The sequence below is a fragment of the Phyllobates terribilis genome, unplaced genomic scaffold (assembly GCF_046119375.1).
Source record: "Phyllobates terribilis strain yellow unplaced genomic scaffold, ASM4611937v1 Scaffold_4__5_contigs__length_816908805, whole genome shotgun sequence".
Classification (NCBI taxonomy): domain Eukaryota; kingdom Metazoa; phylum Chordata; class Amphibia; order Anura; family Dendrobatidae; genus Phyllobates; species Phyllobates terribilis.
The window spans coordinates 621,442,320-621,460,357 of NW_027362764.1; the positions used below are offsets into that span (position 1 = coordinate 621,442,320).

Genomic DNA, 18,038 nt, shown 5'->3' on the forward strand with positions numbered 1-18,038 from the left:
GTATGAACATCCTCCGAGCCCGGTGATTCTATAATTTTTGCCAGGGGTTGTACAATAAAGAAATCATGTATGAGACAGAGGGAAATGTGTTAATTTTAGTTGTAAGGATCCAAAAGGGCCAGGCTGGAGTAAGTTCTTTGTTATATGGGGTTTTCTTGTCCAAAATTAATGAATCTGGGGAAACTTTATAATTATGATTTATTTATTTTATTATTGCCTGTTCTAAGTGCATGAAAGATGAGTAATAAAGGATGACATTTTTTGTGCATACATTAAAAACATCATCACTGTCAATGGTGTCAGCAGATGGCACTAATCTGACATTTACAATACATGTCACTACAAGTTCTTCAATTCCAACAGGGCAGAAGCTGAAGTGGATGCCGACGTATCAGTTACACCCAGGCCCTGGTGTCTGAGGGAGTCCAGAGTCCTCTCCTGTACATAAGAAGAATTCAGTATTATCAGTGAAACATACTAGATGGGGGGCAGGAGGGAGGGTGCATTAACAATTTTGCATTAAGGTTTAGGAGCCTTAGGATACACATAAGTGTTAAAAAATAGCAGCATATGTATGTTGATGATTTGAAAAATTGCTATAAGTTAATACAGCTTTAAAGGTACCCATCATATTGTATATTCAGTCCTATCCTTGGGCAGCATTGTATATGTTACACACCTGTCTAGGGTCCAGGCTCTGCTCCTCTCATCCCAGTCCACTGAATTCTGCTGTGCTTCACGTCAGGCTTTTGCAAGTGGCCCGATGTGCTCCTATGTGAGTCTATATAAGGCGTACCAAGACACACACCTGTTTCTAGGTATTACGACTTTTAGTGTTTCTGAGTCCTGTTTGAGTGCTACCTGTCTGCAGCCTCCAGGACATCTGCTCTCTATCTGCGGCCTCCAGAACCCCTGCTCACTGACTGCGGCCTCCATGAACTCTGCTACCTGACTGCAGCCTCCAGGACCTCTGCTCTCTATCTGCGGCCTCCAGGACCTATGCTCCCTGACTGCGGCCTCCAGAACCTCTGCTCCCTTTCTGTGGCTTTCTGAACCTCTGCTACCTGTCTGCGCTTTCAGGACCTCTGCTCCCTGTCTGCGGCCTCCAAGATCTCTGCTACCTGTCTGCGGCCTCCAGGACCTCTGCTACGTGTCTATGGCCTCCGGGATCTCCGTCTCCTGTCTGCGGCCTCCAGGACCTCCGCTACCTGTCTGTGGCCTCCAGGACCTCTGCTACCTGTCTGCAGCCTACAGGACCCCTGCTACCTGTCTGCGGCCTCCAGGACCTCTGCTACTTGTCTATGGCCTCCGGGACCTCTGCTACCTGTCTGTGGCCTCCAGGACCTCTGCTACCTGTCTGCGGCCTCCAGGACCTCTGATACCTGTCTGTGGCCTCCAGGACCTCTGCTATCTGTCTGTGGTCTCCAGGATCTCTGCTACTTGTTCCCGGTCTCTTGTCTGTCTACGGTCCTTAGTACTTCTGCTATCTGTGCCCACCTGGACCTTGGCCTGAGGGATACACTTCACTAGGTGAGCCAAAACAGTATAGAGAAAGAGGAGTCGATCAACTTGATATTTCGTTTTGTGGAAAAAAGTTCAATACAACTTGTATTATTCATTCACTGTAAATTCATGCTCATTCTACATTTAGGAGTCCAGTGGGTGGTCCTGTTTAGCGATTGATAATTATCTCTTTATGCACAGTCATATAGAGAAGCCTACTGTACATTTATGTGTCTGCAAGATAAGGTTCCCTTTAAGGAGAACATGTGATCATAACCTGTAGATGGAAAAATGACAAACCATAAACTGTGCAGATAAGATGAATAATTTATTTATATACAGTAAGCATTGGTAGATGTATTCTGTTTAAAAGAAATAAAATACAGTAACAAAAATATTTTCAGCATAAGACCTACAGTATAAACCAAAAGTGTGACAAACTGATTCTGTTGTTGAGTTGTAAAGAACACAAAGCCTGGTGTAACAGATTACAAGTTGCATTGTTAACTAAGACAGTAAAAAACTGTACAGTGCAGGCAACACATTACAATAAAATATGGTCAATGAGGCAGTCTTTTTGATAATTGGATAACGGGGCTAAAATCTCATAAATCCGCCATATCTCTTATCCATTTCTGGGGTCTCTTTGGAATAGCTTTCACCATCTTCATCTGAAGGGAGAAGAGAATCTGCAAAGCGCCTCATGAACCCTCCATATCTTTTCTGGTAGTCTTGCCACCATTCTGGCCTGCCTACTCTTCTCATAAAGCCTCCATATCGCTTCTGTAGTTCCCTTCCTTCATCTTCTATGTCTGAACTTCTTCGGTAATCTCTCATGAACCCCCCATATCTTTTGTTGATCTCTCCTGGTGTCTCACTGTTGTTTTCACGATAAAGACCAGATTCAGGATCCACACCAGTGCCCAGAAGCTCCCTTAGGAGATCTGATGTGTCACTATCGTACTCTTTCTTCATGAACCCTCCATATTTCTTAGCAAGAATTTCTCCACCATTGGATTCCTCTTCTGGTTCAACATGGTACAGCTCATCCATTTTCTTCTTCATGAAGCCGCCATATCTTTTCATAAAACCTCCATACTTTTTGGCAAGTAAATGGCTATCGATGCCTTGTTCTTTCTCCGCCTCTTGAGAGTTATCTTTGGCAGTTTGCAGAAACTCTTTGCAGGAATTCCATGCTCTGGCTGTTGGTAGCTTACCCTCACATTCCAACGTGCAAGCCTAAAAAGAGGGAAAAGTCATTTAATGAAAAACAGTCATTTTACTTTTCATATTTGTGAAGATTAGCTTCAACTCAACCCAGCCATGTGAGAGATTAGTTATGACTTTCTGATTGTATCAAAAACTATATTTTAACACTTATAGTAATTAGATATTTCTTTTTCTGGTAGATGTTCCGTAATGCCTCTTTTGAAGAAGGATTTATTAAATTATAAAGTTTAAACTCTAAGTACATGTCCTATAGAACACTCTCATATGTCACCCTAAAATGCATTCTGACATCTTTTTAATAAACCGTTTTGAAGAACTGAATAAGTTGGAAGCAGATCTGTTCTCTAATTGCCCTGTTTTTTTCAAATGAAGTGATAATTCATATTCATGTTTACACAGGCAGACTGCAGTAAGTGATGCACACTGGATGATAAGTAGTAGATCACTCAGTGTGCATACTGCCATTTTTCCCGGCAGTGCGAGTACTGTTTAGACATGATACACTGCCGAGAAAGATGATCTTTTGCTGTGAACAAAAGTTCATTTCACCTGATGGACGTGCGTTTTGCTCATTCATCGAGTGATTGAAGAATCATGGAAGGACATAGACTCAGAACCTGGTCAGAATCCTCAGTGAGCAATCAAGACTTAAAGGGGTTTTCCCACGAACAAAGTTAATTTGAATCAACATTTTAATCAATAGATCTTTGAGTAATAATATTTTCCACAATTTGATGTGTTAAAAAAAATGCTCCTGTGCTGAGATAATCTTATAAATGTGCCCCTGCTGTGTACGGTGTAATGGCTGTGTCTGACCGTGCAGGAACATGGTCTGATCATCCCACAGCTCCTGGGCAGGGGAGGAAGCAAAAGAGTATACAGACATTACAGCATGGGATCACAGCTGACTCTTTCTCTGAGGTAAAACAGTGCTGAAAAACAGGCAGTGAAATGTTTTACCTCACAGAAAGCCTCAGCTGTGATCCCATGCTGTCCTGTCTGTATACTCTCTTTTGTGTCCTCTCCTGGCCTGAAACTTTATTCATGGGAAAACCCCATCCACCCAATCCCCTAAACTGAGAAACATTCACATCTGTGGGGCTAACTGTAGGACCACTGTGTAGTTTACGTCTGGCCCAGATGCCAGTGTAAATTTATACAGCCTCCATAGAGTAACATGGAATATAAAGAAAAAACTATGTAAAGCACATAGGCAAGATTTAGCTAGGCTTTCCTTCACTACCCTAGCCAAGTATCTAAATATGACTGCTATGGCAAAGTTGCTTACTCTCTCCCCTCCCCCAATTTCCCACCACCCAGCACTTACATGCCCCACAAGACACCTCCAACTATGTCCCTCAGCATGCATGCTCAAACCAAAAGAAGAGGAATGCATTTTTTTATTATCCTCAAATGTGTTACCATAATTCTTAGCATTTACCTGTCAGCTATAAATTCATATATCAGAAATAAGCAGAGATGCCATCTTGATTTTTTTTTTTTCTAGACAGCTTATGGAAGAAAAATTATGGACATACTAATTTTTTTATGGACACATTGGAAAACCATAATCGAGTTTAAGTGATCCATGTCCACAGCCTGTAATTCTTATACGAAGACATTAGCTGCATTCGTTGTGAACTAGAAAATACTGATAACTGCAGTGATAATAATCTGCACAAGTTTCTCCATCATGGACCCATCATTTTATTTTTAAGGACAGAGGAAAAAGGTGCTCAATTTTTAAGGACAGTCCAGAAATATCTGGATGGATGGCAACACTGGGCCTGAGGTTGTCACTGTTTCACTGCTACTGCCCAATACAACTCATTGATGCCATGTATGCTGATGTACAATTCTTATATTATCCATTTGTTAAGGCAGAGATGTACTTACAGCTTTGTTTCCTATGGGGCAAAGTACCAAAAATCAGTGTGCCCCGCCTGGTACTGCTATTAGGGGGTTGCCCTGCAAAACCAGGGGAGGAGTCCTGAGGAGATAATTTGCATATTCCCACTGCATTTTGGGGTAAGTGAAGAGTCTCCGCGAGCTCAAAGAACACTGGATTTTGGCTGTTGGAGCTGAAAAGAGGACATCAGTAAACCAGGGGAGGAGTCCTGAGGAGATAATTTGCATATTCCCACTGCATTTTGGGGTAAGTGAAGAGTCTCCGCGAGCTCAAAGAACACTGGATTTTGGCTGTTGGAGCTGAAAAGAGGACATTGGTAAACCAGGGGAGGAGTCCTGAGGAGATAATTTGCATATTCCCACTGCATTTTGGGGTAAGTGAAGAGTCTCCGCGAGCTCAAAGAACACTGGATTTTGGCTGTTGGAGCTGAAAAGAGGACATCGGTAAACCGCGCGCCTGCCGGCGCGCGCATTTTGAAGCTTTTTTCTTAAGCTTTTTTTCACTGTTTTCAGAACATTAACAATAAGAACATGGAAGAGTCCAGGAGCCATTTGGTGAGCTGCATATCCTGCTACATGTTCACAGACTTGCCAGTGGAAAAGCCAAACTTCACATGCCAGAAATGCAAGCTTGTGTCCCTGTTGGAGGAAAAGTTGCGAAATCTAGAAGAGAGGTTAACTACCTTGAAAATCATTAAGGAAGGTGAAGAGTTCTTAGACAGAGCAGAATTATCTCTTCATGATTCTGAAAGAGAAGAAATTCGAACTGCACCTGACGAAACAGAGGATTGGAAGCATGTGACCCACAGAAGCAGGAGGATCGAGAGGCAGTCAGCACCCATACTGCTCAGGAACCAGTACCAGGCTCTCACGCAGGAGAACCATGAAGAAATACAGCAAAATAAGACTTTGCCAGCAATGAATAACCTTGTAAGCCCTCAGAATCCTCCTGGATGGAGAAAGAAGAATGTTGTGAAGAAAAAACGGAGAGTGGTGGTCATGGGGGATTCCCTGTTAAGAGGAACAGAGGCCGCTATCTGCAGACCAGACATAACCTCAAGAGAAATGTGCTGTCTTCCAGGAGCAAAAATTAAAGATGTGTCTGACAGGATATCAAGACTCTTCAGACCTACAGATCACTACCCATTCCTGCTAATACATGTGGGGACAAATGACACCGCAAGAAAGGACCTGGAAACCATCTGCAGTGACTTTGAAGACTTAGGCAAGAAAGTGAAAGAATTAGGAGCGCAGGTGGTCTTCTCATCCATCCTCCCAGTGGATGGCCATGGAACAATGAGGTGGAATAAGATTCTACAGGTGAACAACTGGCTACGTCGATGGTGCCGTCAACAAGGATTTGGATTTCTGGATCACGGAATGAATTACCTATACGATGGACTACTTGCTAGAGATGGGGTGCACCTTACGAAGACTGGAAAACATGTATTTGGAAGTCGCCTTGCTACACTCATCAGAAGAGCTTTAAACTAGAACAATGTGGGAAGGGAAGCAAAAGGCCAGAAAAAGCCATACAGCTGACAAATACTATTGAGATCTCTGCTACTGGAAGTGGAAAGGAAGAACAAAGACAAAACAATTTAAATAATAAAAATATGGGAGGAAGAGAAACCAATCACAAACTAAAATGTTTTTATACAAATGCACAAAGCATGGGCAACAAACAAGGAGAATTGGAACTACTAATGCAGGAAAAGGAATATGATGTCATTGGAATCACTGAAACTTGGTGGGACGATACACATGATTGGAATAAAAGGCTAAAAGGATACAACTTATTTGCAAGAAACAGACTTGATAAACGAGGAGGAGGTGTTGCATTGTATGTTAGAAAAGCGTATATCTGCACAGAGATTGAAGCTTCAGAGACTGGGAGTTCTGTGGAAACTGTTTGGGTAAGAATACAAGGAGAGAACAACGGAAAGGACACCATTGTAGGCATTTACTACAGGCCACCTGAGCAAGCTGAAGATATGGATGAACTCTTTATGTATCAAATGACCAAGTTCTCCAAAAAATATGACGTAGTGGTCATGGGAGATTTCAACTATCCAGACATTTGTTGGGAATCTCTCTCAAGTAAAACTAACAGGTCAAGCAAATTCTTATCCTCTCTTGCTGACAACTTTATCTTCCAAAAGGTAGGGGAGAAAACAAGGGGATCTGCTACTTTGGATCTAATCCTTATAAACAGGGAGGAAATGGTTGAGGAGGTAAAGGTGGCTGGGACCCTAGGAGGCAGCGATCATGCTATTATAGAATTTTGGATAACTAGAGGAGGAAGACATGTGAAGACTCAAACTTCAAGGTTAGATTTTAGAAAGGCAGATTTTAAGAGACTCAGAAAGAGAATAGGAGGGATCCAATGGCTGGATGTCCTTAAGGACAAAAATGTCCAGGAAGGATGGGAAATTTTTAAAAATGAGATTCTCAAAGCACAATCGTTAACAATCCCGAAAAGTAGGAAGAATGGGAAGCATTTAAGGAAACCAGGATGGATGAACACAGAACTTAAACACATGCTAAAAAGAAAGAAAGAAATGTTTATTAAATGGAAAGAGGGAGGCATATCTAAAGAAGATTATAATGCAGTCTGCAGATCCTGCAGGGCACGTATCAGGTTAGCTAAAGCTGACAATGAATTAAGGCTTGCAAGAGATGTCAAAAGCAATAAAAAAGGATTTTGGGGGTATGTCAAAAGTAAAAGAAAAGTCAAAGATGCTATAGGATTTTTACAGGATGAAAATGGAGAAATGGTAAGAGAGGATGTTGAGAAGGCCGAACTTTTTAATTCCTATTTTGCATCTGTTTTCTCTCAGAAAGAAAATGTAACATCAACTGATATTCACTGTCCTTTTAAAGGAATAGAGGAATCCAAGTTATCTGTAAACAGAAAGATTGTGAGGGAATATTTAGCTAACATAAATGAGTTCAAGTCTCCAGGTCCAGATGAATTACACCCCAGAGTACTGAAGGAGATCGTAGAAGAAATTTTAGAACCACTCTCCATAATCTTTGAAAATTCTTGGAGAACAGGAGAAGTCCCAGAAGACTGGAGAAGAGCAAATGTTGTTCCTATCTTCAAAAAGGGGAAGAAGGTGGACCCTGGGAACTATAGGCCGGTGAGTCTGACTTCTATACCAGGAAAGATCTTTGAACAAATTATTAAACAACATGTATGTAAGTACATGGATAAGAATGAAGTGATTAACCAGAGTCAGCATGGGTTTGTAACTAACAAGTCATGTCAGACTAACTTAATTTCCTTCTATGACAGAATCACTGACTGGGTGGATCAGGGAAATGCTGTAGATATAGTATATCTTGACTTCAGCAAAGCATTTGACAAAGTATCTCACACCATCCTTATTGAAAAAATGACCAAGTATGCAATGGACCAGGCAACTGTTAGGTGGATTCATAACTGGCTTAGTGATCGGACTCAAAGGGTGGTTGTAAATGGCTTCACATCCAGCTGGATGAATGTCTCAAGTGGGGTACCACAGGGCTCCGTCCTGGGACCTGTATTGTTCAACATCTTTATCAATGATTTAGATGAAGGAATTGAGGGTAAACTGATTAAATTTGCTGATGACACAAAGCTAGGAGGGATAGCTAATACTAGAGAAGAGAGAGAGAGGATTCAAAAAGACCTAAATAAACTGGAGCAGTGGGCAGCAACCAACAGAATGGTTTTTAACAGGGAAAAATGCAAAGTACTACATCTGGCAATAAAAATGAAAAAAGCATATACAGAATGGGAGGAATAGAGCTAAGCAACAGTACATGTGAAAAAGACTTAGGTATACTAATAGATCATAGACTGAACATGAATCAACAGTGTGATGCAGCAGCAAAAAAGGCAAATACAATTCTGGGATGTATTAACAGAAGCATACAGTCTAGATCACGTGAAGTCATTATCGGTCTTTACTCCTCTTTGGTCAGACCTCATCTGGAATACTGTGTACAGTTTTGGGCACCACATTTTAAAAAAGACATAGACAAACTGGAGCAAGTTCAGAGAAGAGCGACCAGAATGGTGACTGGTCTGCAAACCATGTCCTATGAGGAACGGTTGCAGGATTTGGGAATGTTTAGCTTGCAAAAAAGAAGACTGAGAGGAGACTTAATAGCTGTCTACAAATATGTCAAGGGCTGTCACATTGTAGAAGGATCATCTTTATTCTCATTTGCACAAGGAAAGACTAGAAGCAATGGGATGAAACTAAATGGGAGGAGACACAGATTAGATATTAGAAAAAACTTTTTGACAGTTAGGGTGATTAATGAGTGGAACAGGCTGCCACGAGAGGTGGTGAGTTCCCCTTCAATGGACGTCTTCAAACAGAGGCTGGACAGACATCTGTCTGAAATGATCTAGTGAATCCTGCTTTGAGCAGGGGGTTGGACCAGATGACCCAGGAGGTCCCTTCCAACTCTACCATTCTATGATTCTATGATTCTATGATTCTATGTCTTACCATGAAAAGTACAGTGGGTACGGAAAGTATTCAGACCCCTTTAAATTTTTCACTCTTTGTTTCATTGCAGCCATTTGATAAATTCTAAAAAGTTCATTTTTTTCTCATTAAAGTACACTCTGCACCCCATCTTGACTGAAAAAAAACAGAAATGTAGAAATTTTTGAAAATTTATTAAAAAAGAAAAACTGTTATATCACATGGTCATAAGTATTCAGACCCTTTGCTCAGACACTCATATTAAGTCACATGCTGTCTATTTCCTTGTGATCCTCCTTGAGATGGTTCTACTCCTTCATTGGAGTCCAGCTGTGTTTAATTAAACTGATAGGACTTGATTTGGAGGAAAGGCACACACCTGTCTATATAAAACCTCACAGCTCACAGTGCATGTGAGACCAAATGAGAATCATGAGCTCAAAGGAACTGCCCAAGGAGCTCAGAGACAGAATTGTGGCAAGGCACAGATCGGGCCAGGGTTACAAAAGAATTTCTGCATTACTTAAGGTTCCTAAGAGCACAGTGGCCTCCATAATCCTTAAATGGAAGAAGTTTGGGACCACCAGAAGTCTAGACCTGGCTGTCCAGCCAAACTGAGCAATCGTGGGTGAAGAGCCTTGGTGAGAGAGGTAAAGAAGAACCCCAAGATCACTGTGGTTGAGCTCCAGAGATGTAGTAGGGAGATGGGAGAAAGTTCCACAAAGTCAACTATCACTGCAGCCCTCCACCAGTCGGGCCTTTATGGCAGAGTGGCCAGACGAAAGCCTCTCCTCAGTGCAAGACATATGAAAGCCCGCATAGAGTTTGCTCAAAAACACATGAAGGACTCCCAGACTATGAGAAATAAGATTCTCTGGTCTGATGAGACGAAGATAGAACTTTTTGGTGATAATTCTAAGCGGTATGTGTGGAGAAAACCAGACACTGCTCATCACCTGCCCAATACAATCCCAACAGTGAAACATGGTGGTGGCAGCATCATGCTATGGGGGTGTTTTTCAGCTGCAGGGACAGGACGACTGGTTGCAATTGAAGGAAACATGAATGCGGCCAAGTACAGAGATATCCTGGATGAAAACCTCTTCCAGAGTGCTCTGGACCTCAGACTTGGCCGAAGGTTCACCTTTCAACAAGACAGTGACCTTAAGCACACAGCAAAAATAACAAAGGAGTGGCTTCAGGACAACTCTGTGACCATTCTTAACTGGCCCAGCCAGAGCCCTGACCTAAATCCATTTGAGCATCTCTGGAAAGACCTGAAAATGGCTGTCCACCAACGTTCACCATCCAACCTGACGGAACTGGAGAGGATCTGCAAGGAAGAATGGCAGATGATCCCCAAATCCAGGTGTGAAAAACTTGTTGCATCATTCCCAAGAAGATTCATGGCTGTACTAGCTCAAAAGGGTGCTTCTACTCAATACTGAGCAAAGGGTCTGAATACTTATGACCATGTGATATTTCATTATTCCTTTTTTAATAAATTTGCAAAAATGTCTACATTTTTGTTTTATTTTCAGTCAAGATGAGGTGCAGAGTGTACTTTAATGAGAAAAAAATGAACTTTTTAGAATTTACGAAATGGCTGCAATGAAACAAAGAGTGAAAAATTTTAAGGGGTCTGAATACTTTCCATACCCACTGTAAATCTGCTGTGAAAATAGTATATTGTATATTGCCATTATTATATAAATGATGTTACAAGAGATACTTTTCTAGACACAGTGCCCCTCTTTTCCATAGGTTTTGTCTGGTATTACACCTCAGCGTTTTTCACTAGTTGCTGTAAAGGTAGTAAGAACCCATGGTAAGGACGCTGATTCTAGCAAACATTGTAGAACTAGATGGCATGCACACAAAACCTTTACATATCCCCTTGCAGACACATTGTGCCAAACTTAGATCAGCACCTTTATATCACTATATGGTATAACTTCTTATTAATTTGCCTAATGATAGCAGTTTTTCATTCCTTTTCATGAATAATATATCTGAGTAATTTTTCATAGCTTTGGGATATGAAACATCTGTTCTATGGATACAGTTGCAGCTTAGCAACTCAGGGCACGGAAAAGACCCAAATTTGTATTTTACTTATAATACGGAGCTCAAAGCACAGAACAAAAGAAATAATAAAGTGTAATAAAACAAATGATGAATGAGATTGCATTAGTGTGTATTGGGAGCACAATGGTAGAGCGGGAGTGTGATTTCTCTTTCTAGCTCCGTCTTTAGGTCTCTCTTTTTTCACTCTCTTTTTATACTTATTATTGTATCAAGTAACACAATGATGCCACTCTTTCTGCGTACAGGATATAGCATGATGTATGCATCAGTTGCCATATATCTCATGAAGATATATACGGCTTGAAAGCATCTGTTTTTTTTTTTAATACTAAAAATAATATTCATAGTTTTATTTGACCAGTATGTTATTTTGTAAGTAACCGATCTCTTACGTTATGTTCACACTGGTCTCTATTATTTTCAAACCTGGTCTCTTGGCAGTAAAAAAGCAGCGTCAAAAAAGCTGGTTTTGCTGAGATTTTGCAGTGTCTTTTGCTGCGTTTTTGCATTTACTCATTGCTTTCTATGGGTGAAAAATTGCTTGAAGAAGTGACATGGTACATTTTGCAAAAACACAGCTGTTTGCCAAATCATTCAGGAAAAAAAACCCAATGTGTGTGCATGAGATTTCTGAAATCTCATAGCCTTTACTGGTACTGTAAAACGCAGCTTAAAATTTGCATCAAAAAATGCAGCAAAAAAACCCGCAGCAAAAACACAACGTGTGAACATAGCCTTAAAGGGTTAATTTAGCTTCTGGCATAAAGACATTTCAGAAGAAAAGGTGGAGAGAGCTGAGTTAAATTTCAGATATCACATGTTGGATACTTGATGGTAGAGTGTTTCTTTATAATGGAAGTTTTGTCATGTTTTAGCTAATTTATCTGTCGTGACTTTTTACAGACAGTTTAGATTTTATGATAGTGAAGGAAGAAGATAGAGGATTTGGGTTGTGAGCCATGAATAAGGAAGTTCTCTTCCGAAACGCGTTGGATGTTTGATGACCTGTGTTAAGTGGTTTTAGCACGTATGGAATAAAGTTACAAGAAACACTGAGTTTCTCAAGAAGGACGGAGTGCTGGCTTTTCTCTAAGGGTATGTGCACACGGTCGGTATTGGCAGCGCTTTGAACGCAGCATACTTTGCGCTGCGCATAGGTGAATCCGCATGTGCTCATTGAACCATGCGGATTTACCGCATCCTATCCATTACAGTGATATAATTTTTGTTGCGGAGACTAGTGTCTCCGCAAGAGAAATTGACTTGCTGCGGTCTGTAAAGACGCACCGCATGTCCGTGTCCGGGGGTGATCTACAGGAGCATGGAGACACATAGTGGGCATGGGATTTCTTGAAATCCCATCCACTATGCTCTAACATCTGGCCGCTGCGGATTGCACGCACCGCAAGTGCGCTGCGTCCAATCCGCAGCAATTACTGATCGTGTGCACGTACCCTTACAGGATTGTGTTCTGATAGACTGCTGGATGATTTATCAGGGGCTTGGGATATAAATTAATTGCAGATATCAATCTCTACCACGATATTATTTGCTAGACTAAGGACTGAACTGCGTCACACTTTTTATAATTGATGACTTAATTCACAATTTGTATTTTTTTTTTTTTGTCTATTAACAACATTGATATAAAACTAAGTACTGTAGCAAAAAACTATATAGAAAATAAATGTATACTGCATTACAGGAGTTAAACTGCCCAATCTATGAAATGCTCCAAAAGCAAAACATATACGAGCTGCAGTATTCAAATGGGCATTAATCAAATCAGTAATGTTATCTCATGGGGGTTAATGTATTATTATGGCAAACTACAATGCCGGCTGATCAGAATTGACTCATTATAGACAGTAATGTTGTATTTGCATAAGACAATATGATAGATAATTATGTTTTTTAGGGTGAGATACAAATGTTGCTGAGTCAAATGTGTAATTTTTTTGGTGGAGGAGTATGGGGGTGATCACTTTGATTTCCATATTTAATGTTAATGATGACAATGGACATTGTAATTTCTTTAAAATATAGCGTGAGAAAAGGCAGCATGGTAGCTCAGTGGTTAGCACTGCAGTCTTGCAGCATTGGGGTCCTGGGTTCAAATCCCACCAAGGAAACATCTGCAAGGAGTTTGTATGTTCTCCCCATGTTTGAGTGGGTTTCCTTCGGGTTCTCTGGTTTCTTCCCACATTCCAAAGATATTCTGATAGGGAATGTAGATTGTGAGCCCCAATGGGGACAGTACCAATAATGTCTATAAAGTGCTGTGGAATTAATGGTGCTATATAATGAGTAAAGTAAATTTACTAGATAAAAAGAATGCAGCATTTATAAGTCCATGAGAAAGGATTCCTTATAGCTCTATGGGATCCAGATTGTTTTCTTAGTAAAGTCTAACGTATGAAAATGAAACCGTTATCAGAAACTACATAGTCATATTGCTACAGGGTAACTGTGCCCATCGAAAAAAGTAAGAAGACAGAAAGCTGGCTGTAGTGCACCCTGCCCGCAGCAGTAGTGATAGTGCTGACAGGAGCGTTTAACACAGTTACATAGTTAATAAGGTTGAGATGAGACATATGGCCACAGTCCATCAAGCCCAACGATGGGATAGGAGAGGTGTGGATAAAGGGAATGGGCATTAATAAGGTTCCTAATCAAACAGAATCCTGAAATAGTATTCATTTTATATTAAACAGCAAAAGAACATTTCCCAATATTACTTGTTATACTTGCTAGTGTACTACATCCGTGCATGCAGCAGAGCTGATTTTGTCATATGGTCATTGTAATCTCAGGGTTTATTTTGCATTTGTTTTACAGGTAAATCTATTTAATCAACTTGAGGACTTAGCACCAAGCACAAGTAATGTAGAGTTTCATTACAAATTCAGCTCTGCTACATCTGTACAAGAATACAATTATAACTAACAACCTTACGCTTGCAGATTATTTTCACTAAATATCCACTCATTTAACCTTTTTATTTAGCGTGATAAATAATTAATTAAAATATGTCCATTCTATATCTGTTTTATCTGTACATTCATTACAAGTAGTGAATGACAAGTGAGGTTCAACTCTCCCATTGCTGCTATATCTAATAGTAACAGAAAGCTTATCAATATGGTCCATTTTTCCATTTATCAAGTCATCTAATGCTAGTAATAAATGTACAGATTGATTATGAACAGTAAGATTATAGTAAGAATATAATTTATTTTAGATATACTGTTAATTTGTTTTAGAATTAATCTTAGTAAATATATTTGACTAATGCTATAGTATAAACATTATACTACACATCTTAATGTGTCATGACATGTGGACTAAGATGTACTAAGTAATCTAAATAAAGGTCAATACATACATACAGTTTATAGATTGCATTTTAGTATTTAAAAATGATGTAAGATTGCATGCACTTATCTATCTATCTCTCTCTCTCTCTCTCTATCTCTCACTCTATCTATCCATCTATCGCTTTCTGTATCTATAGTCTACACGTCCAGCAGTTAATACACTTTCCAGTAAGGCACTTTATTTTAATTTAGAATTCTTCTTCATCCTTTCCTCTAAAGAGTGAATCTTGTTAAATATATTCCTGTTTAATCTTATCTCTGATTTGCTTAAATTGTAATTATCCTGTATTATTTAGTAATTCATGGGGATTCTGCACTATTTGATCCATTCCTACTAATGATCACATGTGTCTGTACAATCTGATATACATCATGGGCGATTCACAGCAATAAAGTAACAACCAAAGAATAAAATATACTCATCTATGTGACTTTATGACTCTTTCAATTACTACAAACTTTGGGATTGATAATAAATTTATCTGACTCCTCCATCCATAGTTGACTGTGTTTTGTGCCTAATAAATTCGTGTTAGCAGATTGTGAGTTCCTCTGACCATACAGACAGGAGTGAGTGAGTACATAAGTGCATCAGTAGTCCTATATAGTATTTATGTATATCTACATACCTGCACCACGTTAAAATGTAACTTTCCTCCTCTACATGATTCTGACATGATTGAGCAATTCTGCTGTCCAAGGTGCTGAACTGTTATCCGAGTTGAGTTGAGCACAAGTTGCACAGTATGTATGTAATAGTATATTGTAGAAGAAACTTACCAAAGAGTTGATTTCAGTTGTTTGTCCCATATGATAAGCACAAGACACACAGTCCTTGCTACAGTCTGCTCGGATTGCCACAGCAAGATATGTGGTTATAGCCAGGACTAGACAGTAGTATCTAGCAACCAGCTCCATTGACTGTAATACAAAAGTGGATAATCAGGAATACAGAACACTATTCTGCAAACTTCTAGAGTGCATGAACACAGGGCTAAAGTAATAGTATTGTAAATCTATCACATAATATAGCACTTGTCACACTAATAATATATGTATATATACAGTATATATATATATATCATATGTATGTACGGTATATATATCACATAATATAGCACTTATCACACTAATAATATATGTATATATATATTATATGTATGTACAGTATATATATCATATATATATGATAAAATAGGATTCGTCACAAGTCTATCTATCTATATATACATCGCATAATATAGCACTTATCACACTAATATCTACATAATATAGCACTTACACTAATATCTACATAATATAGCACTTATCACACTAATATCTACATAATATAGCACTTACACTAATATCTACATAATATAGCACTTACACTAATATATACATAATATAGCACTTACACTAATATCTACATAATATAGCACTTATCACACTAATATCTACATAATATAGCACTGATCACACTAATATCTACATAATATAGCACTGATCACACTAATATCTACATAATATAGCACTTATCACACTAATATCTACATAATATAGCACTGATCACACTAATATCTACATAATATAGCACTGATCACACTAATATCTACATAATATAGCACTTATCACACTAATATCTACATAATATAGCACTTATCACACTAATATCTACATAATATAGCACTTATCACACTAATATCTACATAATATAGCACTTATCACACTAATATCTACATAATATAGCACTTATCACACTAATAAGTGCTTGCAGTGAATTAGTGTAAAACTCTCCTAAACTCTCCTAACACTCATTCTCAGCAGTATGATATGATACTTACTTGCATGGCAGCTTTGCGGACGATCCACAATAAATAGTCTGGCAGCAAAGTGTGTAGAGAGGAGCAGGACAGGTTTCTAGTGGCTGATGAGCAGCAGAGATGGCGAGCAATAGCCCAGGTTGTTGTCTGTCAGCAGCAAGCCTTGCAGCCACCTCTTGTAGATGTGAGCTAGAGAGAGAGCAGCAATCCTCTCCCAGCCCTCAGCTTTCTTGCAGGACTTGTGCCTGGTTGGAGGCTTGTTAGAAGAATCCCAGAGCTGGGCTACTTTATAATTACTTAAAAAAAGAGAGCAGGGAGCTTCCCCCAATAGCCTGTGGGCTCCATCTGACGCAACTGCTACGTTTCCTACTCTCTGTCCCATAACTTCCAATAATTAAGCACAGTCATGATCACCATCAGCATTTCTGGGGGAGGACAGACTCTCCATACCTGCTGGGGATGATGTATATGTTGCAATATGATGGCATGCCTGTAGAATCCTTAATAACTTCATATGGGGAATTTACTATCACATCTACCTGTACAATAAATGAGAAAGTCATACATGTTAAAGAACACAAAACATACAAAGTGAATGCAAGCACTACTATTACTAATATACATGTATAGTACAATGCAAGTGGTTTTATATGCTATATAATAAGTATGATCTTTGTTTTACATGTTTGCCTTAAAATTGTCGGATTATACAGAAGTTACAATGCTCTATAGAATATAACAGTTGTCCTCTAGGGGGCGCCCAACACCTTATTCAGGCAATGATGACATTGGTGAGGCTTACACTACATATATACATATGGACTCATACCTGTCTATCATTATATTGAATAACATAATCCGTAATATATTGTTTTTTTTTGCATTAAGGAATATATATTTTAGAAATAAATGAATATATATATATACATATACAGTATACACATACACATGTACGCACGCACGCACACCCATATATTACAACTATTCCTTACATAAAGGGTCTTCATAGCGGGTCCTGCAGTATACAATAACTGAATGAATGATGTGTGTGATCTAACCTTTAACATGCGCACCACAACTTTAATTACTGCAGTTTGGACACAAGTAGATGCATTCAAAACCCCCTGTGGCTGCAGTCCATACATAATTGTTTTCATAGAATATAGCTTGAAAATGTGCAAGAAATATGTATACAGTGAAATATATTGTTATATAAATATGGATAAAATAAGACAGTATATCTAACTGTACATCTGACTAGTGTAAACCAGACTTTCTGGTTTTTCTAGGTTGGGGCTAATATTTGTTTTTCTGCCATAGCCATGTAGCTACACAAGCCAACGCAGGAAGACTTATTGGTGCCCCTCAGTGTAGCACCCAGGTGCAAAAACGTTGGCTGCATGAGCGCCAGTGCTGTATGACATACACATGCATATATATATATATATATATATATATATATATATAGTACAGACCAAAAGTTTGGACACACCTTCTCATTTAAAGATTTTTCTGTATTTTCATGACTTTGAAAATTGTACATTCACACTGAAGGCATCAAAACTATGAATTAACACATGTGGAATTATATACTTAACAAAAAAGTGTGAAACAACTGAAAATATGTCTTATATTCTAGGTTCTTC

The 18,038-nt window shown here is 39.2% G+C and overlaps 1 protein-coding gene across 1 annotated transcript; it reads right to left on the reverse strand.

Moving 5' to 3' along the window:
• Nucleotides 1-184: 184 nt before the first annotated feature.
• PENK (proenkephalin) lies at nt 185-16,728 on the reverse strand. The gene is made up of 3 exons (XM_073679321.1): nt 16,414-16,728; nt 15,371-15,511; nt 185-2,742 (listed from the first exon to the last, which is right to left on the reverse strand). The coding sequence occupies exons 1-3, from the start codon at nt 16,417-16,419 to the stop codon at nt 2,101-2,103; spliced, it is 789 nt and encodes a 262-aa protein (XP_073535422.1). The 5' UTR covers nt 16,420-16,728; the 3' UTR covers nt 185-2,100.
• Nucleotides 16,729-18,038: the final 1,310 nt, after the last annotated feature.